The 27526-nt window shown below is 45.4% G+C and overlaps 1 protein-coding gene across 4 annotated transcripts; it reads right to left on the bottom strand.

The window, feature by feature from the left end:
- Positions 1–117: 117 nt before the first annotated feature.
- pik3ca (phosphatidylinositol-4,5-bisphosphate 3-kinase, catalytic subunit alpha) lies at positions 118–26881 on the bottom strand. Of its 4 annotated transcripts, none has more exons than XM_015360843.2 (22): positions 26365–26881; positions 24912–25009; positions 19265–19674; positions 17808–18017; positions 16716–16966; positions 15267–15512; positions 14704–14789; positions 14137–14242; positions 13358–13510; positions 13107–13241; positions 11865–11989; positions 11297–11378; positions 10855–11019; positions 10614–10717; positions 9261–9432; positions 8403–8509; positions 7840–7961; positions 7550–7628; positions 7230–7400; positions 5888–6005; positions 5186–5337; positions 118–4843 (listed from the first exon to the last, which is right to left on the bottom strand). In XM_015360843.2, the coding sequence occupies exons 3-22, from the start codon at positions 19614–19616 to the stop codon at positions 4573–4575; spliced, it is 3207 nt and encodes a 1068-aa protein (XP_015216329.1). In that variant the 5' UTR covers positions 19617–19674; positions 24912–25009; positions 26365–26881; the 3' UTR covers positions 118–4572. The 4 variants fall into 4 exon arrangements, with proteins under 4 accessions (XP_015216329.1, XP_015216330.1, XP_006637470.1 ...); XM_015360844.2 differs by having other exon boundaries at positions 26408–26881; XM_006637407.3 differs by lacking the exon at positions 26365–26881 and adding an exon at positions 25940–26319.
- Positions 26882–27526: the final 645 nt, after the last annotated feature.

Raw genomic sequence — 27526 nt, 5'->3', positions numbered from 1 at the left:
TCCAGCATAAAAAAAAAGGATGAAAACAGTCTAAACGGTTTCTATTTTTTTTTGCCAGGTCTGTCTTCACAGTCGTATCAACTCCTCCCCCACGTGTACCAATTGCACAAAAACTGGTCAACTTGAAATAAATTTATTTGTACATAATTACATCACACTCAAAAGTATCCGAGACAGACAGGGTACAAAGCCATCGTTTAATTAAATAGCATGATGAATAACAGACAATAAATGAAAAATGCAGACTGTTACGGGATAGCAGTTAAAGTCTAATAAATGTTTACTAAAGAGTGCAGTCTTAGGCCAAACATTATCCTTCCAAGCTAAATAGCAGAATGGACCAAAGTAACAGGGAGTTTGCAGTTTAACTTGCATGCAATAGGGTTTTATGCAATCTTTATTTGGCCCACAATATATTAAAAATAATGTTAATAATAATGAAAATAAAGCTAGAACTAACTTGGAGAGATGTGTCCTGGGCACACCATGAAATTCTCTCGTCCCTCCAGACATTTTACTGTCCCAGATGGCAAAGACCTTTTCAGCCTCAGATCTCCCTCTCCCTTTGGAAATGCACCTTTCAAACAAAACTCAAGAGATAGCAATGCTCTGTCATGCTTTGTATTACTTCAAAGTTTGGCCTAAGTCTATAATAAAACAGTACTAATTTGTTAGAATCCCTAACTGCTTGAAGAGACTAGATTGAGCAAAGGACTGAAACATTCACGATCGGTATGAAATTGCCCATGCTAGCTGACCTTCAGTGCTGTGCACATGGTGACCACACCTCTGTTCGTGACGCACAAAAAGGTGGTTCGTAATGAAATTCAAGTAAAACCTTTAAAACTGAAGCATGGAAGGTTTTTCTTCCGTTACAGAATCCTACATGTAGCATATCTAAACCCTCCCAACATTTATTTTATTTTTTTAATCTTGTAACAAGTGAAAAGCATCTTAAATAGGTCTTAGATAGTTAGACACTGGCGTCCAATGGGCTTTGTATCTGGGGCCGGCCCAAACAAGGCGTCTGTAACCTGTACAGACAGACGTATACACAGAAGACACTGATCATGCTAGTAAAGGCCTAAAAAATCGCGTAAGGCTACTGTACACTACAAGGTTTTAAATGTCTCTGACCCATTTCCGATACTAAAGAGCAAAATGACTTGTTTACATGCACAGAAGTAAGCCTTTTTGCTTTTAGACAGAAGGCAATCTTTAAAAAAAGAAATAAAAAAATTACAAAGTGCAAAACCACCTACATACTTCAGTTACGATTGTATAGCTGTTGACTGGTTTACTGCATATAAGAACCACATTTGTAGTTTAAAATTGAAAACCTCAAGTATCTCACACGAATGCATAGGAAGTCTGGAATACTGTATATACTTTCCCCAGTCTTTAGAGAATCTACTCCACTAAATATAGTCGAAAAAAATTTAAATTCACAGTTCAAAATCTGGGCCTTCTTTCTAAATTGTTTAATGCATTTAGAATGCAGTATGGAGAGCAGGTACTCAGTAGATTTCCACATTTTATTCAAAGTGTTAAGAGTAGGCAAGGTTTCTTGTTTCCTTTACAAACTTTGTAGTGTTCAATACAGAAAATATTTTGCTGATCTGGCCTCATTCCCAGATCCTGTTAGAAAAAAAAGCTTCATATCATAATGGCAGATGACACTGTGATAATGAACAAGCTTTTAATACTTGGCCGAGTTCCTGGAACTGGACATGATTACCACCATATGCATTTCCAACCAAACACAGCACCACGATTCTTCATCAAAAGATTTACAAACACCTACGTCCCTCTATAAACCAGTCAAGTTACTTCTCCTATGGTTGAAAGGCAATTTAGTTCACCTTCACTGTGCCAGTAGTTATTGTCGATTTACAATAAATAAGTTCCATTAAAAACACTAACACCTATAACAAACATTACCTTGTAAGTTCCTATCAAGAGTAAACCTTGGTTTCGATTTATTGCAACATTTCTGTGCAAAAGAGGTCACAACCGCAGAGCTGGAGGTTTGGAGGCTAATCGCCAAGATTTGAGAGTGTCGTTGATGATTAAAGCTGTTAGTATTTTGCGTTTCTATAATCTATACTAAACAATCCTCTTCAGAAAACTCGTTTCCATTAAGAAGGCTGCTTACTTTCTCTTTTTTGCAAAATATTTGGGCAGTTTTCTATTGTCATCTTATGTACTGCACAGCACACGCTATATACAAGAAACCAATTATGTTGCTTATAAACTTTGGCTCAGTCGACAAATTTGTCAAGTCTTCAGCAAGTGGGTGCTCAACATCTCTCTCGTGCCACGGCATCTCATTTCCTCCCAAAAAAATATCAGACGTAGCCCCTCATCAAATTAAAGGAGTAACTGTGAAAGTCCCACTTTTGTTTTTGTACAAAATCTAATGAAACCATCACTAATAGGCACGTGCCCTCACTGTGCAAGTCCATCACAACACCGGTCACAGACACCTTACAGAGACTCCAAACAGAAATGCTGCTGCCTTTTGAGCCTCACCTGTTTGAGAGACACCGATGACATAGGAAGTTCCAATTACCAAAGAACGAACTCGATGCTAGAGATAGGATGTTATTTAATACACGGCACAGTGGGATTAAAATATTGAGGAGGCATCCTAAATACGCCGTCTGCAAATCTATTAAAATTGAGCGGCACCATTTTTGTCACATGTCTTTTGCAACTGCGGCCTATTTTTAGTCACTGCCAACAAGACTGCACAGATTTATGCAGCTGCGGCTGCAACAACGTCACTCACTACCGTCACCGAAAGGAAATAAACCAATATAAAGTTCTCTCTCGGTGAAGGGGGGGGGGCATATTCATTTGATTTTGCGTCTAAATATCCTGACAGATTTCTTAAAACATCTGAATCTATGGAAAGCGGACAGGAGGATTCACCTCGCAGCCCTACCCGACCATTAGAGTTCACATTTTTAGTTTCGCACGGCAGCCAAGCAAGATTACAGGAATGAACTTGGTTTCCCATAAGCAATCCAAAAGGTACATTCCACTGCCTTTAAGCTGCGTCTATTTTTAGAGCTTTGGATCCTTTTGGCACCACGAGCGGCTACTTCCAGAGAACAGAAGCCTAAATAAGCTGGATTTGCGGGAGTGCTCTGCCTTGCAGAACTTCGCCTCCTTCCGAGCTGTCCAAACCATCTCAGGAAAACCTCCACCCCACCTGATGCCGTCTCCAAAACTGGTGTTTATTCCTGACACAAAAGTTAGGAAATTTTCACACTTGGGAATGGTAGCAAATTATATTGTATTCTGGTTTCTTAAAAAAAAAAACTTATTTTCACACACACCTGGTACCACAATCTGGCAAGAGGGAGAGGTATAAGGCGATATCACTGTCTGGCTGCTTCGAACAGCAAACTATTAGCAGCATCATGTGCATTTTATTTTAAAAAAAAGTACTGGATCCTGCATCCTGAAGTCACACTGCCCCCCTCGTTATGTGTTTGTGTAAGAAAACAATGATTATCTCGTTCCTCCTTCTTTAAGGTTCTAAAGCATAACATTCATGTAGATTCTAGCTCCATGGTATCCTTCCCCATGCACAGAAAAAAAAACAAACCACCCTCTACCTCTCATAACTCAGCTTGGTCGATGCAATCCCACATTCACCACACCAGACATTCAGAGATGAAGAAGTGAGAGGCTCGCCCCCTGTCAAGCAGATGCGACCGTCCTCGGCGCCGCGGTCTGCGTCTCTACAGGGGAGACCTGGGAGTCGTGCTCCAGATTCACAGGAGTATCGCGAGCAAAGGCTGAAATTCGAGACTGAATCTGAGCTTGCTGGTTAAGAAAAAAGTATTGATAAGCTGTGTAAACAGGGTACATTATTTAAAAACAACTAAGTATACTAAGGCCGTTCATGCTTACAGGAGTGCAGAAGCTGAAAGGTAAAAATAAGATGAAAAACTGCCAGTAGACACTAGGGGTCGCCGGTGCGCCAATTGTCACAGCCTGGATTGAGGCCATCTCGTACAAGAACCCGGGTCGCCCATCAGGGGTCACTGCTTTTACCTTTTATAAGGACTGAAACCAATAACGCATTTCAAAACATGAAAAAAAATGTTTACCCTGTGTTTTGCTCAGGAGATTAAATATTTTGTGCATATTTAAAGGCAAAAAAAGAGGAAGACATTTTACAATCCCCTTGCCCCTTCCCCCGGAGCTCCTGTTAAATTAAGAGGTAAGTGATTTTAGAAAGGCCATAAAACAAGAAATTGGATATCTAGCTGCTTCTCAGGGGAGACCAGAGCACACCGCTGAGACACCAACAAAAGGATCCTCCTTGACGAAAGATTCTCACACCACCATTGAAACCTGGAACTGCTTGCCGGGGAACACGATTGCAGGCTTGGAGGACAAGGGAAAAAACAAAAACAAAAAACCCGGGCTTCAAAGACGATGATGAAGAGGATAAAAGAAGAGTTCCGGATTGTTCAGTGCTACAAGGATGGTTCCGTCACCCGCTGTCCGCAAGGCTGGTAGTGCAATGCCACGCAATGGGGCAGGGCCGCCGCCTCAGTTCAACGCGTGCTGCCGGATCGTGTGGAAGATCCAGTCCATCTTGGTTGTCCAGCCGCCGTGATGGGCGTCGTTCATCTGCTTCATGAAGTAGTCCAGGGCTTCCTGCTCCGTCTTGTCCAGCGCCAGGGTCTTGCGGATGTACGCGATGTCGTCGAAGGACTGCAGCTCCGGCATCCCCGAGCCCAGCATCATGGAGAAGAGGTTGATGAAGAGGTTGGCGTGCTGCCGGATCGCGAGGTATGCCTTGTAGCACATCTCCTGGAACCTGCCCGGGACGCGAGAGGGACAAATCGACAAAGCTCGGTCAACCGACAAAGACCAACGGAGCAGGCCGGCGGGCTTATAAAGGAGTCGGAGAGCGAGCCGCCCAGCTCCAACACTTCTACAGCCGCTCACCAAGTGTGTGAAGGTTGAGAAAAAATGACAAAAATTTGTATCAAAAGGACTAGCCCCTGAAACCTGAAACCAAACCTCACAAAGCAAAGAAACACTGGACTTTCCTTGCTGCTCATTCCTGTATCTTAATTTTAGCAAGTCATCCCACCAAACCCTTTTAAGTAAAGTACAGAGAAGACTAGTGGCAAACAAGAGGTCAACACTGAATTACCGTTCAAATTCTCTTGTTTTAGTGCACTCCTGGGTTCCTTTGCTGATCACGATTAAGAAGTCCTGGGTTAAGACGAACGGCACGCGCTCTCTTTTGTAGCCAAATTTCTTCTTCTTGTGATCCAGGAAATGTCCAAAATCTATATGGAACAGCTTGAAAAACAAAGAAAACTACTTTGCAATTAAGAAAATTAAGGAGAACCAGGCAAACTCTCTCCAATCAGCAGAAGAATACGTTCTGGGGGGGGGTTGATGTTTAAGCCCCTGCGTGGGAGCTGCTCAGGGGAATTCCAGTTCAATCTCCTCAGTGATCAAGATTAGCTCCAGGAATGTCAGTTTCCACTGGCTGTACTGGATATGGTCATTTCTCATGTAGCAGATTATTCACAGCAGCTTCAACTGGGAAAGAAATTCTAAATAAAAACGCCAGAAGCAACATCTCCTTCGCTACTGTGAAACACCCTTACTGGCTCAATATAGACTGACAAAGGATTAAGCAATCTTTGTTTTACTCTATCAGAGTCTTGCTGAAAGTCCTAAATCAATGCAATTCACAAATTTTCAATTTTGCACTGGTTATTCCATGGGGATAATTTTCATAGTACTTAGTGCATATCCTATCACTTCGTCACAATGAAATCCTGAAACTTGCATTGTTTTTAAAAATTCTCTAGCTCAGGAGTGAAGAGATGTACAGACTGACCTGCCCGTCGTCCTTCACCATGATGTTGCTGTTGTGTCGATCGCCAATCCCAAGGATGAACGTGGCTACACAGTACCCAGCACAGGAACGTGTGAACAGGTCAATCGCTAGATCATACCTGGACAGAGGCATTGGATCATCAATACCTAGTGAGCTAGCTCACTTCAAGAAGTTTCCATGTGCTGAAGAGGGACTTGAGTTTTTAAACTGTGAGAAAATTGAAACAATTCATGTACTTTAACATTTAAAGTGAAACCGTAGCCCAAAATTCTCAGATCGGTTCTTAAATCTAACCCAAAGTAATTGACAGTATCGAATGTTTTACATGTGCATGCAGAATTAACAAGTAGTATTTGTCAGTAATATTTCTGTTGGATTAAAAGAGATGTGTTCAAAAGCCTGCTTGTTTACAATGTAAGGTAATATCACGCTGCTGCTCACACCTGGCAGCCCACTAAAGCTCAGCAGTACCTGAGCCCGGTCAGTACCTGGATGGGAGACTCCTGGGAAAGCTAAGGCTGCTGCTGGAAGAGGTGTCAGTAGGGGGCGCTCACCCTGCCGTCTGTGCGGATCCTAATGCCCTAGTATAGTAATGGGGACGCTATGCTGTAAAATACTATACGCATCTCTTGGATGAGATGTAAAACTGAAGTCCTGACTCTCTGTGGTCATTAAAAATCCCAGGGCGTTTTTCGAGAAGAGTAGGTGTGTTACCTCAGTGACCTGGCCAAATCTCCCCCTGGGTTTTAACAATCATGGCCTCCTAATAACCCCATCTATGAACTGTCTTCTTCGCTCTGCTCTCCTCCCCACTGAGAGCTGCTGTGTTGTGAACAAACTGGTGCACTCTGGCTGCCATCGCATCATCCAGGCGGGGGTACACACTGTTGGTGATGGAAGGGAGTTCCCCTTACCTGTAAAGTGCTTTAAGTGGAGTGCCCAGAAAAGCACCATATATGTAAGGATATTATTATAATAGAGCCGGTTCACATTACGGGATGTTTTGTTGCCTGGTTCTGAATCGCAGACAATAAAGCAAATATGGGGTTGCGCATTGCTGGAAATGATGTTGATTTGGTGATGTAAATTGGAGGTTTTACACATTACTGTGCACATTTTACTTTCCATGTGGTTTGAAATGCCGATTCTTTTTAAGCTCTGAATATAAAAAGTGTTCCTAGGTCCCCACATGTCAGCAATGGGAAAAGGAAGAATGCTTTGTGCATTAATGATTATGTTTCCCGCAGCGCAGGCATTTGATTTAGACTAGAAGAAAGGTGTGAGGTGGGGATCCTGAAAGCATGTGTCCCAGTGCTAAACATGGCTCTCCTCAGAGACTTACATTTCGCCCTTGTTCTTGTCCTTGAGCCACTGGTGCAAAGTGTGGCTGTTGAACTGCAGCGCGCCTTTCAGTCCCCCCTTGCACTGAATCTGCATGATTGTATGGGAGCTTCGGACAACCTCAATGAGCCCCACGCAGTCGCCGATCGACAGGCAGCCATAGGGAAGCATCCTGGAAAAGGCATAAAAGACTTTCATCGAACCTGCAGAAATCGCAGCAAGCAGACCCCTGGAAAAACACTTCCTGGCCAGAGCCAGCAGAACACCATTTGACTCGGGCAGGAAAGCTGCGATTGGCCAGCACAGTGCCGTCAGGGATACCTGAGATCAAGACCCTGGTTCTGCCAAATGTTTTCCATGATCCGAATGATCTGCAGAGTCAGCATGTCTTGTCGTAAATCTGAAAAACAACAGAGAATCCTTTTAAGAGAGAAACGTAACAATTAAAAAGAAAAGGCATCCATAATTCACCATCGACAATTACAAGACAAGACTTATACTTGTGGCTAGGAGTTTGAAGCCTTGCCTCTAATTTTGGAATAATTATGATTACAATTAATACATAACACATCACTCACTGCGCACAAATTCACGCAACAGGAAATATTTACCATCTCCGTTCTTGAAGATGATCTCATTATTCTGGAACAGAAGCTCAGACATGATGTCGGGGTTTTCCCAGTTAAGCCACAGAGGCCTTTTGGCAGATGACATTATCCTGCATTCTTCTAGCCTGAATTAACAAGAAAAACACAGAGGAGGAAGTCTGACACTCCCAGTGTTCTCTCTCCATGTTTTCATCCAGCCTGATGTACGTTTAGTGCAATGAACTTTAAAGAAGTCAGCTTTTAATGAGCAGAAACAATCCACTTAATGTGATTCATTGCATCCGCCTAGCAGTTCAACACAGAACAGAGTGAAATCTAACTAGTTCAATATGTCAGCTGATTAACTCATTATCGACCAGCTGCCTTTAAAGACTCAAGTGGAAGCTGGGGGGACAGAGGAGATCTGCTGATTGTTTTAACCCAAAATATAATTATTTCAAGAAAGCATGCAAGCACATGTACAATATGCTCTCTAGGCTTTATCTTTTTAAAAAACAGTATTACATTGTGATCACTAGCTTGCAAAACAAAAGCTTGTTGTTATGTACAGGAGCTCCGTCTCAAACCTTAAGTTGCCCAATTGGTGTGCAGGGTTGAGTGGAGAGGTGAAGTTCTGCAATGCATCCATGTAGTCTGGTCTCCTCATCTGCTCCACCAGAAACTTCATTTGCACCTAAAAGGACAAAGGGGTATTGGCTCATCTTCAGAGAAGGTCGCAAACAAGGCTGGTCACAATAGAAGCTCCAGACTTTCAGCAACACCACCTTGCAGATCAGGACGAGTCCTGACTGAGTGAAGCGGCAGAGAGAAAGAGAAGCTGAACCCAGACCAGTTATCACCTTCCTCACTGAGGAGAACACCCTCCAGCAGGACTGACTACAGATTTCAAGAATGTGGTCTACTGCAGGGGTTCCCCGCCCTGGTGTGCTGAGGACAACCAACACCTGCAGGCTTCTGTCTCAGTCAAGCCCTTGGCTTCACTGAACATGCTGCTTTATTCAGAACCCTCTAAGTTTTGCCGACCGAAAACTTGGGAGATCCACACTTATGAGACGCGGTAGTTAAAAGGCATCCTCCAACACGACTGGGACAGTGAAAACAATTAGGATTCCACGTGCATCTTATCATTAAGGGTTCAATTATGTAATTTAATCAGATGGAAATGAAAATCATGTGTTTCCCTGGACCCAGGCTGGGAACCTAGATTACTGGATTGGCTAAATAGCAGTTAGGCACCTATCCTTGCAAAAAGGAAGGGCAAATGAATCAACAAAATCTAATCCTTAACAATAGCAATTCTTCAGATTCTTTATCAGATTCGTTTTTTCCAAATCTTATGAAGCTGTGACCAGCAACGTGCACTTCACCACAGCACCAGCTAAAAAGAAACCCCGAAACTCTCTGGGGTGGGCCTGAGCCTCTACCTTCTGCGTTTCATCCTTCTTCTCCTGCTTGAGGATGTCCGTGAGGTTGATGAGCTTCTCCATGGCCTCCACCTGCCGGCTCAGGTGCTTCAGGTACATCCCACACGCCCTGCAGTACGACTCCAGCAGCAGCCCAAACCGCTGGCTCACTGTTTTGTTGTGCATTTCAGACCTTGCAGACGAATCACAGGGGAAGGAGATGTGCGTTTGTGCGTTTTTGTGCGTTCAGATTTCAGTACAAATGGCATCCAAGCCAGTTTACTATGCATGTAGCAGGGGTTCAATGCTCAGATAATTAAAATGGATCACAATCTGTTTACAGACTGCTGTTTTTTTCACTTGTTTGCCTGGTTGAGATTTGTGGGGGCGGAATTGTGGTCTTCGTGCAAAAATGACGTTTCCTGATACCGTCTACAACAAACACTGCTCTGTGGCCTAGCACCCGGCTGATGCATGCTGCAGATTAATACTTTTATTACAGTACGGAGCAATCAAGCCCCATCAGGGGCCACATGTTTCACAAGGGTGTTGAGAGCAAACCAAGAACGGATTGTTTTATCTTTTCTGATACAGCAACATGCAGTACCGAGAAAAAGTCTGTGAATCCCCTCTGTTGGTTCATATATACATATTTTAAGACCTAGAAAGTAAGCAGATCTTCATGAAATTCTAAACAAAAGATTCAGATAAACTGGTAAATGTATAACAGAAAAACATTTTCATTAGTAAATTATCCAACAGTAAATATTGTTGTGAGATTAAGTACAGGAACCCTTTGGGTCTGTAATTGGAGGTGCCTCCATCAGCTGGAATGATTACCCGCTGGTGGAAATGTTAAACCACTATCTAACAGAACCGCCTTTAATCAGAGACAACTGAAGATTTCCTTGTATAAACAAGTCACTCCAGGTCCTGCCACAACTTCTCAATGGGGTTTAGGTCTGGGTTGTAGCCCTGGACAATCCAAAACACACAATTTCTCCTTCTTCAGCAATTCTGTTATAGACCTGCATGCATGTTTAGGATCGCTGTCTTGCTGCATGATACTCTCCTGGAGATTGTGCCAACACAACACCAAATTCATTACTGTGCCATTGATGGCAAGCCATCCAGATCTCAAAAAACATTGAATAAGTAAATAATCCCATTTGGGCATTTAAGGGATTAAACAAGGGTATCATGATCAAACACTGAAATCCCCACAAATCTTACACTGCCCCCCCTGGGGATGAATAAATAATTTTGCATTGAAAACATACCGGGGTGTCACAAACGTTTTCTCTGCACTGTATTGGATCATGCAACATACACTATTCCTTTCATACTGGGGAAAAAAAAAAAAAAAAAACTTACTTTAAGTGCCAAAAGAAGAAATGTCCTATCCTCTGGTTGGTTAATGCTTTTTTCAGCAAAAATCGCACTAGGGGGTTATCGAGATACTGTTCATATTTCAGGACCTGGAGGTAAATTAGCACACATACTCACAGTAAGCCAAAAAATGAGAAACGAAAGAGAAAGCTCATGAGTAAAAGCATTTCACAGATTCTAAGGCATGTGTAACAAGATTACACAATAAGGGCAGTTTCCACTGTACCTGTACAAGTTGGATGAGGTACTGAGACAGCTTGTCATCGGTTAAATACTTTTCAAGGCACCTAACAGCAAAATCCCTTATCATCGGATCTGGATAGTTACAGTCCAGCAGCTCCATGGCCTGCTCTGGTTTTATTGCCGGCCAGTCCTTTAAGAGACAATACATCTATGCAAAAGAGAAAGTAAAAGAAGAAACGGGAAGTCTGAACAGGAAGTCTTATTAATAGTTTCGGTCATAAAAATATCTAGTGATCTCAGCATTACATTAACGCACTGAACAAAAACATGCTGCAAAATTACTTTGGGGGGGGAGATTCCCCACAGGTTTAATATCTTTATACAAGGCAGTTTGTCATGGATTACTGTATCTCACTAGGCGTTACCGCTCTTTAGCTGAACAATGCAAGAATCTGGTATCGGCCTCACGGCGTGCTCATCAGTACCTGTGCTACTTCATCTCTGGAGTTCCACTTCACCGCCAGGAGAATTTTGGGGAGAATCTCGGGCATGTTCACACAGTAGTGTCTTTGGGGAAAACAAGACAAAAAATGATGTCAGTAACTAAAAGAGACTTGGATATGCACTTCAAGAAATGTTCATATGGAAAAAGATATCGCAGTATACGGGCTTGCTGCACCAGACTCTGTAACAGCTTTTTCCCCACAGGCTGTCAGGCTCCTCAACACCCTGGAATCTACTTTCACCCACTCCAATTCCAGAAACAGGGTTTAAATCCCCCCCAGTGTGTTTTGTATGATGTAATTTTTGTACTATTCTATAATGGTTAAATTGCACTATGTGTATATCCTGTGTACACTGCCTCTGTTTTGGTGTACACCCTCTTAGTTAGAATTAGTATTATTATCAGTAATTTGCACTGTGTAACTGTCTACAATGTCTGCGTCGGTGTCTTGTCTGCAATTGCACCATGGAGCAGGAGGAACGATGTTTCGTTCTACTGTACTTGTGTATGGCTGGAATGACAAATAAACGTGAACTTAAATGCTGCACCTGTGCCGCCACAAGAAATCCTTCTCCTGCTCAGTGATTTCAGACAGAGGGTCCCTATTGCACACCAGGCGCAGCTGCTCCGTGTCGCTCTCTGTCAGGGCGTTGTCCCGAGCCAGTCGGTTGCTCTGCAAGAACACCAACACCACACTACTCCAGCACTGCTTCAGGAGAGACGCGAGCCCAGCAGCCGACGAGACACTGCTACCAGGCTCAAGAAGGCTTCTACCCGACCAACAGACACTTTGTGCTACACTTGCTAGCAGGACTGCATATAGATACTTTATTGATCCCGTGAGGGACACTGCAGTGCAACAGCAGCTTAATTCAACACAAAACAGAGTAACGAATGATACAACAATAATAATAATAATAATAATAATAAAATACAATCAGTACAGTGAGAAGTGCACTAAGAAGAGTTACGCACAGTCCAGAACACACAAAGAACAAACCAGAACAGAACACACGAAGTTGTATTGCACAATATAAGTATAAATATAAATGTATTGTACAAGCCCCTGGCATATATTGTGCCGGCAAGGATATGAAAGAAAAACACTAGCTCACTGACACCAACCGAAAGAAAGGAAAAGACAACAAAAAGACACAGAGCTGCTGAACAGGCTGCCACTAACACGGCACCATCTTGATTACCATATGCTGTAAAACTTTGTCTTCTTGTGCAGTATCGCACTCCTTGCAAAATCAAACTGCTTCGTTTTGTGCTTGAGCAACGCTCATGAGATTTATTGATCTGGGAGATTCAATCTCAGCTAAAAGGGTTTCAGGACCGATCTGCCCAGTTCTTGTTGGCCAAATGTTATTTAATTACAGACCTGCCTTTCCTGAGGCAGCATCAGATGACCAAGAAATTTCAAAACAAATTTTTTAGATATATACACAAGGCTTAACAACTGTCAGTCCACAAGTTCTGGAGCGGATTCAGATATCAAGAAGAGCTTTGTTTTAGAAGTGTTTCTAAATGGAAGCATCTCAGTGTGCAGTACAAGGATGCTTAAAAAATTTAACAAAAAACTTCTATTTCTTTCAACAACTACACTGCAAAGAAAAACACCTACAGCAGCTCAATCAAAACCAGCAGAATCTATGAAAACCTTCCACACTGTTTCTACAAAAGCATGCCTATTTCCTTTAAGGAATGCAACACTGGAAAACATCACTGCGGTATAAACGGGGTGGTACGGCTCACGCATTCCCCAGCCCAGGTGCACACGGCCTTACCAAGCCAGTATGGCAGTAGTTAAACCCCAGCTCTCTGGAGACGGTCCAGTTCGCATGGTCCTCCACCGTCGCCATGTCGGGAAACTTCACAGGACTGCTGAAAAAATCAAACTCTAATTCTAAGCAGGGCGTTTCCTGAATAAGGGCAGACAAGAAAACACCCGCGTTACCCATCATATCCAGGCACGACATCATGAACACAGTAAAGTGCTGCACGAGGCACATCCCTCAGGTACCTATTAGTCCCTTACCTTGTTGGGATTAGAGCCCGTGACCCCAATAGGATTCAGCAAATCTTCAAGGCCGTGAGGTACAGGCCACAGGTTCAAGGCCATTTTCCCCGAGACGAGAGTGTGTGTATAATCGAACAGGTTGACATTCCCCCATGCCAACGGACAGTGCTCCTGAGGACAGTGATCAGAAAGCCGTGCGCCACATTAGCTGCACATTTCACCAAAGTGCTTCACTAACTCACGCAACAGTGAGCCGACAGCCCGGTCACACCCAACGCGAAGTGCATAAATGCACCGCAAACAAACCTTCAGCATTATAACGTCCTCGATCACTACAAGAGATGCTTATGCAAACTAAGGCTACCGCATTAACCCAAGCAAAAAACTGTTTTACATGTTTTACAGCTCAATTTGTATTTAACTTCTGTTTCAAAACGAGTAACAACTTTCGTGGGATATTTCAATCTACATTCTAACCTTGTTCTCGAACACCCACCTTCCCCCCACAGACTGCTTCACACACACTCTGCGAGAGAGCAAATTTAGCTCCCTCGGCTCACGCCCATTGACCACAGCATGTCAAGGGCTAAGTTTAGCTGCGCACAGAAGCCATGTTTTCTATCCCCCCCCCCGCTTTCATTTCACTTCACCGAGCACAGAACCTTAAAAGTAAAAAAAACAAAACGACAAGTGCGACAGCTTTGCACCTGAAACAAACGTGAGGATTGCGCAAGCAGCCGACGGGAAGAAGGGAACGGCTTCTAAGAGTGCCTGCTCTGGGCACCAGGAGGCCTCACCTCTTTGGCTCCCTTCCTGCCTTTCACAGAGCAGATGGACAGGCAGAGGCGTGCAGCGCGGGGGATATCGGGAATGTACATGTCGTAGTTGAGCCACTCATTCCACCTGGAAAGAAAGGGGGAATCTCAGAAGAAAACAACTGAAACACGCAGATGGAAACAACATCAGCAAGACCACCGAGCAAACAGTCCGTTACGCTTCTGTTACCTGATAAAACCTGGCGTCACCAGACTGGGACTGAAGATCTAGAAAAGATCTTTGCTCAACAGGCGGACACCACATGTTCACTGGGGGATCAGGGATCAATTCAAGAGCACGTTAACCCAAACAATGCACACCGCTTTCTATGAAGTCATTAGCTTTGCAAAATCATTTCCGATAAAGATTTGCCAAAGAAATAGCTGTACCAGAGGTACAAGTTTAACAAATACTTGGAAGAAAAAGTTGAGCTTTCATGGGCTATTCCTGTCAGAACCTAGGAAAAATGACTAAAGGCTTCACTACTCCAGCAAGATACGGGGATAAGACTATCTCGTTACAGCCCTGAAGAGCCATGGGCAGAATACCTTGGATTAGAGCAGGGCACTCTCTGGGTGTTCACATTGTCACACAGCTGCTCTCCTCCATGGTAGATGCCTGTTCGCACGTAAATCTAAGGAGCATAAAGCACGTCAACATTTCCACAGCATGAAAACGAACAATGTTTCACGCTAAGTATGTCCACTCTCGAGACAGGTGTGCTGTGCATTTCACACTGTTAAAACCAAGAATGTGCTAGAAACATATCCATATTCCACTTTTTTTTTTAAAAAAAAGAACAAACAGGTTTAGACTACACCCTGCAGGTTACTCCACTTAAAAACACAACCTACACAAAGCAGCAGAAATTGAGGGGGGAAACAAATGCAAAGAGAATACTTTGGAAAGAACTGCAACTCGTTTTGCATATGAAAAACTAGAACCTTTTAACTTCCCGAGAACATTCCGGGCAGAGCCCATTTCCGCCTCTCCCGAGGCACAGCAGCCCTTACGAGCGCCGGCCTCGTCGCCGCTCGATTCAGAGCGACGGGAGGGAGCAATCCGACGGGCCGGGACTCGGGCGACGGAGGTACGAGAGAGAGTCAAGCACCTTATCGATGTCCCGGATGTTGACATTGACGTACGTCGCGCACAGGATCTTGATCCTCAGGTTGCTGTTGATGGACCACAGCGACTTGGTGGAGGCCTCCCCGTTCATGTAGGGCGTGGCGGTGGAGATGCGCCGCGCGTACGACGGCATGGTGAAATTGTCGATCGGCAGCTGGGAATACAGGCTCTCCTTGGCCATCAGCATGAGGTTGGGCATCCGGCCCAGCATGATGCAGCTCCGCACGTACTGGGAGAGGAGAAGCACAGGACAGGGGGGTTTCAGGATGGTCACCCGTTCGGCCAGCGCGGCCCACACCGGTCAGCAGCGGCTAACCGACCCGAGGATCGCCTCCAGCCGAGCCTTGACAGAAGACAGGGCCTCAGCTCCCACAACCGCACACGGTTTCCCAGGGGTCAAGCAAAAGAGATTCGGCCGACACGTGCCCATGCCCGGGCGTGCTGATCTTTTTCAAACAACATTACAATCAAAACCTCTTACTGTACAAGAGAAAACATAGTAAAACACAGACATTTATAAACCGGTTTTTCTGAAAACCAAGGAAAGGGACACATGCATGAGAGATTCAAACGCGTTGATGGACAGGAAGTAATTCATTCAAAAGGACACTAGCAAAGAAACGGTGGTTTTGGATAATATCAAGTAACCAGCTGGCGGTTTCCCTTAGACGAGACACTTGATGAAGGCAATTGTGCACCGCAGTTACATTTCTGCTCATTTCGGTTAATCTATGTAAATATTGCCTGGCGGGGAACCTCAACAGGAAGCATTTCTCTGCGCAACTCTACCCGATACTGGTGCTGCCAGTGCCCAGGGAAAACTTTGCTCAGCATGCTTGTGTGCCGGCTGTCAACGTGGAAACCTTGTGTGCTTTGGAGAAATACACCTGCAAACACTGACGCCGGGCACAATAGTGGATAGCTACAAGCGTGGGAAACAAGATAAAAAAACCATTATCAATCCCATTACAGTTGAGCTGTTGGCTGTACTCATCTGTGAAACCCCTCTTCCAATAAAACACAGAAAAGATCAAAACACAAAAAGAGTGCTCCAGTATGACCACCTGCAGATTACCGACATGCATAATGCACACACAGGGCGGAGCGGTGGCTCTGGGGCTCAGGATCTGCGCCTGTGGCTGGAAGGTTGTCGGTTCGAATCCCGCGGCCGGCAGAGGAATCCTACTCTGTTGGGCCCCTGAGCAAGGCCCTTCACCCCAACTGCTCCAGGGGCACCGTATAAATGGCTGACCCTGCACTCTGACCCCCAGCTTCTCTCCCTGTCTGTGTGTCTCATAAAAAGCAAGATGGGGCATGCGAAAAGACAAATTCTTAATACAAGACATTGTATATGGTCAATAAAGTGATCACATCTCACACGCACAGGTTGTTTATTTTAACGAGGAGTGCCAACTGACACAGGGCGACCTACCTTGTACTGGCTGAGTGGGTACTTCTCCAGCAGGTACTCGTCACAGCCGCACACCTTGAGGATGTACTTCCCTTGGTACTCCTGCACGCACATCTTCAGCTGCTCCGGGGACAGAAGCATGCTCCTGGTCTTCTTCCGGATGGCCTCCGCGATGACCTGCTCCGGCACATAGTCGTGGTTGATCTTCAGGGTGTACTTCTGCTTGTCGTTGTTGGGGGACACTATCACCCAGATCACGACGATGATTTGACCTGAACCACACAAATAAAAAGGAACATGAAGAGACCACCAACATGAAAACGTTCTACAGGAAAGATAAAAAAAATTAGAATTCGTCCAAGAGACAACATGGATTCAAGTGTTTTATCACCGTCAGTGCGCTGGGATCTAAAAGTAAGACTGGCGAGTTCAGATGAGGGACAAGATCATACAAAACTACATAAATTCAGAAAGATTTAACACACAATTGTTTTTAAAAAACAGATTTTAATATATCAAATGGTTTATGTCCCTGCTGGTTGATGGCAGCACCCAAGGAAAATAAACTACTAGCAATGCCCTTTTGTTTCACTGCTTTATGTGATGTCAGTAGCCGCCACTAAGAGGTCTGTAAGTTCCCCTTAAAAATAACCATTATTCAAAAACACAAAACATGACTCCTGGCTCTCCTTAATTGCAACCATTCAGATCCATATCCCTGTGAGATTAGAATTTCAAGTGTATTAAATCAAATGATTGTAAGAAATAAGTAAACAGCAGCTGGCACAGCTAGCGCACTCAGCTAACTGATCCTCTTAAGCATTATTATGATAGCCTCCAATTAAGGGACTGTTTTTATAAAGTCTACACAATTCACTGCGCATAACATCTCATTTTCCAGACTCTAACACAACACAACCCTTTCAAGTACATACTAACTTCTGCCACTTGCAGTTTTGGAAAAAAAAATATTCAGAAAATGATTTTGGATTGCATGCAGCAGTATGCAAACAATAAAAGCCTAAAAAGGCTCAAATATTTTTTTTTTTATACAGAAATATATCATTTCCAGCCCCGACCGCTGACAAAACTCTTCCCAGCGACTCTCCTTACCCTTGTCGAGTTTGTTGTAAATGTGCTTCGGAAGTTCTGGCGACGATTCAACATTGGGAGGGTAAACGTACAGGGCTCGGCTGTGGGGTCCGTTAGCGTCTCTGAGGTCCACTGCTTCTTTACAAACGTTCAAGATGTTTCTCCTGAAGTCCTGCACTTCAGGATCCTTCACAAGATCAAACTCACACACAGGCATGCCGATAGCAAAGCCTGGAACAGAAACACACAGGACTCGCTATGAGGATAAAAAGTCTATTAAGTACACCAAGCCCTCCTGTTCCTGGACATTGTGGTCTTTTTTTTTTTTTCTACAGCACCCAAGGAAAACGGCAGTGCAATATTTTTTTACTAACACCTTATCCCACACAACAGTTTTACAAATAAAACGAGGAAAGCTTATGGCACTAAAGCTGGTGTTACATTTTCTAGATAAAAAAGTTTCGCCTAAAAAAGCCTTTCCTTTGGAGACAGAATGCAAGACAAAGGAAGGAATCATCTGACCACCCTTCACTCTCCATTAGTCACATGGCACATTTTCTAGAAACACTGATGCTTAGCATGTTTGTAAAACATGTGCCTATTGCCGATCATAAAGCTAAAACAACCCAGCTTTCACGAGCATTTCTGCATACTTCTATATCTAGAATCGTCTTAAACGCTCCCAGTACATAGTGCCCAGAATGTGCTTGACAGTGGTGTCCAATCCTGGTCCAGGAGGGAAAGTCCATCTGCAGGCTTTCATTCCACCGCAGCTGCTAATGAGCGAAACCAGCTGGATACTCCCAGCTCTGCAGGTGCTGCTGCTTTAAAGATGTCGAGCAATTCTACAAACCCAGTGGGCCCCCCCAGAACCAGGACTGGACAGCTGTGGGACAGTGGGAGGAGTGGATACAACAGCGGACTGATGGGACTGTGCCCCGTGCGTGTGCGTGGAAACTCACTTCTCTAACAAAAAGAACTTAAAACGCTGGGCCACAGCTTGTTTTCTTGTTTCTTCCTTCCAACCTCCACAGTGTTGCCTTAGACTACAGATCCATGTCCTACACCCTACAGACCTCCGTTAGCACTGCCACACATCTCACCCGTGCGAGAAAGACGGAAGTCACACAAACCCTTTTAAATTGCCTGTGAAAGCTCTTCTCAGCCCGTGCTGGTCTGGGCCCTGAACCACACACAAGATTCCAGTTCTCATTTTCCCAGCAGAAGAAAGCCCGTGGAGGGCGGAGGGGGGGGGGGGGGGGACACAAACTGATTGGCCCGTTTGCTCAAGCCTTTCGCTCAGCCAGTCTCAGCACAGCATGGACCCAGATTAAAATGGCAATGATCCTATATATTAGACCGCGGTTAACTTGATGAGTTAGGTACCATTTGAAATGCTGAAGGTGGCAGAAAGGGATGGTTTCTTCCATTTGAATTTAAAATAGACCTCAGACCAAGATTTTAAGACGGACGCCTACCGATCTCTCGGTTGAGGATTTTCTCCTCCCTGTTGCCCACTGGCTCGATGACTTTCAGGAAGGGCTGAAAGAGCCTGAGGTCGCACAGCCTGCGGGTCTCGTCGTAGAACTCCTCCCGCTCCGCCTCCTGTGTGACGCTGACGAAGATGTAGGAGGTCTCGTCCTGCAGGAGGTGGTGAAGGGGGTACTTCCGCGCCTCCTTGAACAGCTCGTGCTTGATGGTGACCAGCGTGGCCTCCCGGAGGCACTCCAGGGTCAGGATCATCCCGTTCGGCAGCAGGCAGTCCACCAGGATGCGCGGGGGCATCAGGTGGATGCCCCACAGCTCCCCTGAGGACGGCCTGGGAGGCATCTTGAGCTCCTCTTCGCCTCCTACAGAACGCCGAGAACGTTTTGCGAGTTCTTTTCTCCTACGGAGAGGAAAACAAGAACATCAGCATGAAACAGTCTGGACTGGGTCGACCCGGCCGGGGGACAAGCTGCCTACCTGGGCTTCTGTGCAGCTAAAGCCATACACCAGCCACAGCGCCGCCCGCTCACAGGGGCACAGGGACACAGCAATGCACAAACGTGCCGACGAGTCCAATGTCCCGGGCAACACTGCCGTCTTTTCTGTACTCGGACGCCTGCATCGTTCTCGTCTTTGCATCCTAGAGCACATGACCACCTCGTCTTTAAAAATACATGACAGGGCCGATGAGGAAGTGAGCTCGCAAGCGTGACGCAAGCACTCTTTGCTCTCCTTTTGGCATCGGAGCTGCACCACTGGGGAGGGGGGGCGCATGCTGCCTCGTGCATTATTCTGGTGTACCGATGGGGGTTTCTCTTTCTCAAACTTTCCCCGACAGCTCAGACCCAATCTCAGACCCCATTACTACTTGCCATCAACCCCAAAATGCTGTTTCCTGCTGCATTTTAGGTGCCATGAAGCATCGAACATCAGCCACTATTTATGCCTCTGACAAACTGCACAAAAGGAGTCTATTTTGGCATTACAATAAATTTAAGACCTACAGAGAAGCTATTCTTTCAGAACCATATGTTATCACTTGGAACTGAACAGACAAGGTATCAATGTGTGAATGAATTTCTTTAATCGGGTACATTTTAACACTTAAAGAGGATGTAAGCTAACACACACACACACACACACACACACACACACACACTACGTCATCCGTGCTGCTTCAGCAATAATGAGGACCGCAGATTGTTACCACAACAAGAGGACAGCCTGCACAGCGCCAGCAGTGGCTTGAGACAAGTCTTCGGTCTTCAGGAAAAGAACATATTAGTAATCTCCCCTCAGTGCATTCTCTCTGCATTTACTCCTTCCAAAATGTCTCACCTGTAGAGCACAAGCCCCTAAGGTTTAGAGATTGTGTATCTGGAGGAACAGCTAGAGCTCCACTTAAAGCGATCACAAGCACCTTTATTTACTGGCTTTCAATACGGCATAGAACACTGTCGAAATTTAAATCCGTGCGTATACACACCGGATTTCAGCATTTACAAAATAATCACACGTTAAAAAAGTCTGTTTAACACATCTAGGTTATCTTAGAAGTGAGAGAAGTTATCTAGTCCAGCTGATAACCACAGGGGTCAAAGGCTCACACGTGTGGTTGGTCTGTTTTGTAGCAATGAAGAGATCCAGAAGCTCTTGGCCAGCAGATGCCCCTTTAAGGTAGAATCACACTAAAAGTATTACATGTGACGAAGGCCCAACAGCTGAAATGTTCCCTCTTTCAACTTCTCAGAGGGGAATTTACCTTTCCTTTGCAGCTAGTGCGTGCTGACGCCCCGAGTTAACCCAGCGCATGCTGCACTTGTTAACAAATGTTGTTAGTAACAGACTTATCATGCTACAAAAAATGAGCCCAAAACTTGCAAGACAAAGTCTCATACATTGGATTCACTAATAAGACTTAGAAAAGACGGCTATTATTAAATTAAAATAAGTATCAAATTCTGTCTTTATAATTTTCACCTGGCGGCTCATGTTTACCGCAGACAAGTGCAAGGTTCTGTTTACAGGTGGCAACAACAAGCCTCATTTAAAATACAGTGCACAATTTTGGTTGCATTACCAAAAAAGATGACAAATATAGTGGTAGCTCTGGTATCAGTCCAGAAAAGAGCCACCAGGTGCATTCTGGTGCTTAAGGGAAGGCCCTGCACAGACAGGGTGAAACCGCTGAGTCTTGAACAGAGAAGACGACGAGGCGACCCAACACAAGTATTCCCAACCCTCGAGGGCACTGGCAAAGACAGCGCAGCGACTCTGGTCTGTAACCTCTCATGCTCTATGCGATAACCTACAGCCGAGTACAACAAGGTGTGGAAAGATACTCTGCCTTCCTTTTGGAAAGGAGGTCAGAGAACTGGGGATCAGTGGCATTCCTTTAAGAGACAGATGTCTCCCTCTCTAAATAGTGGCTTACAGATGAGCCACTATATTACACACCAGCAGGACCGGGACAGCAATGAGGAAAACAACTGCTGCAAGTCTCGCTCGTTCAGATGAGCTCACGTGTCGCTGTTAACTGCCTGGAAGAAAAGACCTGCTCAGCCTGTGAGTCACCCACAGAGAAAACTACACTCCTCTTTTCTGGGGGATGACTTTGTTCCCTCCACACTGCTGCCAAAATCTTTCCTTAACAGAAGGTCTGCAGCAGATGGCTAAATCCGGAACACTTCCTCCCCCCGTCAGCTTCTGGGACTGTTCCTCATTCGTAAACGGACTCCAGGGTTGAGGGCGCCTGGCGGCAGAGCCCATCAAAACCAAAGCACCCAAGAGCAGAGAAAGCCTGAAGCTACACAACGTCGGACTTGAGACACTCCGGCTCCTTTCCATCCACAGTCCTGCACAGGTTTGTAAATTCCAGCCACATACCTGGACGCAGGATACAACAGTTAAAACCTCAAAGGACAAACTGAAAGAAGTTGAATCAACACAAAACTATCTGCACGGGTCACACACACACACAAAATAATCAATAACGTACCAACTACTTCAGGAGGAAACACAATAGACAGAAAATAGACACAAAGCCCCTATTCTTATTTTTATCCAGTGTGATCTGAAAACGAAACTATTACTAGAAGAGATGTATCGGATGCAAAGATTTTACAACATGCTCAGCTGCTGCTGAACACCCAAAGGCGTCTTCTTGCAATGCAGTTTCACTTCAACAGGGATCGTTGACATGCATGACTCATCTCCCCACCTAGCGAACAAATGTTTCACTACACAAACACGAAACAGTGAGTAGTCTGCTCCGATGGAAAGTTTTTGTCAGTCCAAGATCAAAGATTGCCACACCCTTTCCGAAACAAAAACTAGACGTTGAGATCAAGAGAGCAGAGTAAATGTTCAAATAAGCTATCCTACAATGACATCTTGATGATCAAAAATGTGATGACATAGGAGTATCCATCTATTGGACACCTTAACACACCTTAAACACAAGAGTACTTTCTTAAAGATGACTTGTTTAAAGAATATGAACATTTCAACTGTGACAAGTCCCACTTAATCTATTTTAAATAACGCATTCATATTCTATTCTGCTAACCCAAATTGCTGCGACAGAAAATTGCAGTCCCACATAGACAACTAAAGATATTTTACTGAAAACGTTAGGTTAGCAGCAATAGCTCTTTCACTCTGGATGGCTATTGTAAGAAAAATGCATTTCAGTTTCACACTTCCTAAGGATGTAACAGTTTGAAATAACCATTCATTCATTTTCTAGAATCAAATGAATGACTTAAATACATCAAACAAAACATTCGGGGAAAAAATAACAGGCTATTACACCACTTAGCTGATGAACACAAAGTCTTGGCAAAAATGCACTCTGATTTTAAATTTATATCAATGTTATAGCATATTTAATTTTACAGCTTTATGCAATTCATGCAAGTGTTTCCATCAAAAGTTATTCAGTTGGTTGGAGATCAGCACGACAGGCTTGTTGGCTAACCCATGCTCTGTCCCCTTCTACAAAATGGGAAAATGAACAATCACAAAACATGAGCATTCCAGCTGCACAATGATGGTTAAACCTTTCAGTCTGTAGAGGAGCCAATTATCCTGATACGTAGTATTACACACAGTGTTTATCAAAACAAGAAAGAAGCTTTTTCTGAAAGGGCTCATGCGTAGCCTTTGGCGCAGAAGCCAGGTTATGTGATATACAACAGCTATGCAGATAAAAAAAAAAAAGTTAGCAGCCCTAGACTATGACTAGTTCTGTGCACATCTACCGCAGGTGGGCTTGCAGATGTCCCATGGGGAGAACTGAGCAGGCCTGCATGTGCAGCCTGGGACAAAGCTGCAATCCAATTGTTAAGACTCATTTAACTGGTAAATGGACAGAAGACAATACAGTCACACAGGAGCAGAGGACCGAACTGTAAACATCGCCATAGCAACTCTCATCACACTGACTGAAGCCATTCTGGACACACAACTCGTGAGATTAGTATGCAGCCGAAGAAGACAGAGGTGGACTTTGAGAACATTGCACAGCATTGAAGGATATGGAGAACAAATGGCCATTAAGAAAGTGTTACTTTAAGCACACAACACGATAATTTAGAATAAATTAGCCGTAAGCGCAGAGTCTGTAAAACGTCCCGAAAAAAAATAAAAACTTTTTTCGCATGAGCAGAATCGCAAACATCCGATATGCCCAACTGACTTCTTCAGCTGCGGGGAAAACGTTGAAGAAAACAGCCGGGGTGACGGTTACGTCTTTCGGGAAAAAATACTCGTGAACGTTCAGAAACTCAAAAGAATGCCTAAAATTCATCAGTGGCACGGTGCCATGCGATAAGAACGGGCTGTAACAGCAAAGCAGGTCGCTAGGCACACAACTTTATTTTAAAGAGGGGAAACAGACCGACCCACCCTCCCCAGCTGGGAGGGAGACAGCCACAGAGGTGCACAGCCTCCCACCTGTCTCCAGGCACAGACGCCCCGCCTCCACTTGGCTCCGACTGCCTGTCCGGGGCATGCAAGGCCAGGAGCAGGCTTCCCTTCCTGCTCTGGAAGTGGGAAAGATCCTGCACCGGGGCCGCCCCGGGCCCCTCCGCGGCACTAACAGGTCAAAGAGTCAAACAGGAAGGCTACGCAAGGGCGCCAAAACCAAGGACAAGGGCTGCAACGTCGCCAGTTCACCGCCAAGCCTGCTAAACTGCAACCTGCAAACTTGGCGGGGTGGCCAACTACACCAGAAGCTCTGTAAAACCACAGCGAACTCAGCGATGGCACAGGGTCATCTCCAGGAAGCCCACAGCACAGTCAAGGCCAGCTCAGGAGGTGTGAAAGGCAGGCAGATACTGTAGCGCTACACACTACTACACCTCTGGGGTTCGCCCCCAGCTGAAGGCTATCAATCGGGGCTCTTCAGGAAGTCAACTCTGCTTCTACAAGGAGAGACGCCGGTGTATGGGGATGCAGCTCACGTTTTCTCATGCATCCCTCGACCAACGCTCACCAGATACCGGTGAAAAGCAGAAGCAGGTTTGGAGGCATATACAACAACAAAAAACCATCAATACAAATAGCCCATATGTTGCACGCACACAAAACACTGCACGTTTGCGGCGACCCGTCCCTCCTTGTCAGCGATCTCACCTTTAGATCGCTGGTCTGAAATAACGCAACCTTCCAGATTTCACTCCACCAGCATTGTCGCTCGCTGCCCTGGCAACTCGTCACTGCACGGCCATATTCTGTCGGGAAACATTAAAAGGACAATTTTAATCTTTTAACACACGCATCTCGTCCGCTGGGAAACAAGCCCCGGGACAATCTGTCTTCGCACCCACTCGTGCGTTCAGAAGAAAACAACCACAGCTGATCGCGGTTGAGGCTGAAGGCCTCATGTGTCCGTTTGCGATTCCACCCATATCCTCTTTTTAAAAAAAAAACAACAAAACAAAACAGGGACCCCTACGTTTCATTCTGTTTCCTTTTCTTTTCAGTGGAAACGAGTACTAGGGGCCAGATCTCGCAACCGGTCACTGGGTACAACGTTTCACAAACCCACCGCCCCCCCCCACCCCACAAAGACAAGCAATACAACTTTCCAGTTTGGGGGGATAGAAAGTTTTTTCTTAGGGAGGGAAATTCAGCGAAACCGGCCCCAACGTGAGGAACTGCCCGCATACAGTACAGAAAGGGGCACAGGGAAGGGGGACCCCAAAGCAGACCCGGGCTTCCGTTCTCTGGGAGCCCAAGACCAGGGGGGGTACCCCCGAATTTCAAAGCGGAGAAGACAAAGACTTTTAGGACCTTAGCAGCTCCCGAGACCACATTTCTGCAGCCGACCTAACAACGTCCACGTCTCACTCCCCCACTGTCAGAGGCACCGACCCCTGCTCGGCGACAGACCCACCACAACCCCCCCAAACCCCTCCCTGATCCCGGGGGGGTCACTCCATTCACCTCACCTCAGCCACGGCCGCTGAATCGCGACGGCATTTTTTTTTTAAAGAAAAAACAACAGCCCCGAGAAACTCCATTAAAAACACAGCCGCGCTGCTATTGTAGGCGGCTTGGAAAACGGTGTGTGTGTGTGCGTGCGTGTGTTTTTTTTTAAAACAAACTTCACATTTCCAAGTCTATTGGTTTCGGTGTCCCCCCACACGAACCCCTCTTACTGAAACACCCCGTCAGTATCGCCTTGACTCGCAGCCCATCTCGGCGATGTCCGCGGAGCAGCTGCCCGAACCCCTCGCTCGCTGGTCCGGAGCTCCAGGCTTCCTCAACGTCTCTCGGTTTCGCAAGCTGTACTTGCAGCAATTATTAGTAAACCTCCGTCCCTAGTGCCGCGAATGGCTAAAAACTCCCGTTTCATCGTGACATCCCCGTTCTCACTCTATGCGCTTGCATTGCAAGTCCTGTGTCTGCTATTATTACACAGTGCCGATTTCCCGTCGATGGCCGGTGTGTTAATTCCCACAAATCCGCCGTTCCGCTTGTGAAGACACGGTAAACACGCCAGGGTCAGTCAATCTTTGGGATTCATGCTTCCATATTTTTTTTTTGTACTCATCCGATTGACAACCCCCCCGCGGCCACTCACCCCCGTCTCCCTCTTTAGTTTCCCCTCGGCTGCTCCCACCGACCTCTCCCCGTTCCCGGCAAACTCCAGCCCGAGGCTCAGGCCTGCCCACGGCCTGTCAGCCGCAGCTTCTCCATAGCAACCGCGCGGCTCCCGCTCCCTGTTTTTCTTGCGTGGAACCGAAGCAGTTGAAGGCAAGGAAAATAAACACACACACACACAAAAAAACTAACACAATCCCCCTTTCATCTCCCCATGGGAGCCACGGACGACCACAAACAACAGAAACGCAAACGTGTTTTTGGCCGTCGGCGGACGACACGCTCTCTAAACATCCACCGAAAACAATTACGGGAGGGGGGGGGGGAACTCGCAAATGAAAAATATTCTCCACACCGGGGAAGGTCGCCCTCTCTCTCTCCTTTTTCGTAATTTCCACCCCTAAAAAACTCCCGCTGTCGCGCGAGCTTTTGGGAGGGCTTGCGAGAATTTCCAAAATCCCTTTTCCACAGGCGAGCAATCCTCCTCCTGCTGCAAATACTACCGTCAGACAAACTTAGCCCTACTTCCTCTAACTCGGAGCCCAGACCGTGTTGGGTTAGGGCAAACAATTGCATTATCGGCGTATTGCAACTTGTGAAGGTGTGCCCGGGACAACTTAATAATAATAATAATAACAACAACAACAGAAATGATAATCATGTGTCTCTAGATACACGCACCATGTGTTTGTTATCTGTGCTGCTCCCACGCCTAAAAATTGCCGGGAACTGTGAGCTCAACAGCGCGAAATAGTTGGTTAGGTGTCACCCAACTTGAGCTAAAAAAAAACCAAACAGGCTAGGCAGTTTTTTTTTTTGGAACCGATGTTTTGTTTCCAAAAAATATATATAGAAATAGGAATAGAAAAATGTCAAGGGGTGACACGAAAGGTTAAAGAACTGAATTTGCACACGGATTTGCTGATTCATGAATATGGTCGTTATTGTCTGAATGTTTTTGATACAAACGTTTTATATATCTCAGCAGCAAGGCGGTGGCAGTGGTCAGTGCTGCTCCCTCACAGTGCTGGGGCCCAGGGTTCAGTTCTGGACCTGGGGTGCTGTCTGTGTGGAGTTTGCATGTTCTCCCCATGTTCATGCAGGTTTCCTCCCACAGTCCAAAGACACTTTGCACAGTGACA

This window comes from Lepisosteus oculatus, chromosome 13 (genome assembly GCF_040954835.1).
Source record: "Lepisosteus oculatus isolate fLepOcu1 chromosome 13, fLepOcu1.hap2, whole genome shotgun sequence".
Classification (NCBI taxonomy): domain Eukaryota; kingdom Metazoa; phylum Chordata; class Actinopteri; order Semionotiformes; family Lepisosteidae; genus Lepisosteus; species Lepisosteus oculatus.
The sequence above is the reverse complement of the archived record's forward strand: the minus strand, read 5'-3'. Positions and strand labels throughout refer to the sequence as shown.

What these genes read in the sequence shown, in the direction of transcription:
- pik3ca (XM_015360843.2), bottom strand. Translation starts at nt 19,616, where the DNA reads ATGCCTCCCAGGCCGTCCTCAGGGGAGCTGTGGGGCATCCACCTGATG. An exon ending in GCAGGAAGGGAGCCAAAGAG is followed by an intron (nt 13,511 to 14,136) that starts GTGAGGCCTCCT and finishes CACTGTCCTCAG; the next exon opens with GAGCACTGTCCGTTGGCATG. An exon ending in CGGGCTCTAATCCCAACAAG is followed by an intron (nt 13,242 to 13,357) that starts GTAAGGGACTAA and finishes GCCCTTATTCAG; the next exon opens with GAAACGCCCTGCTTAGAATT.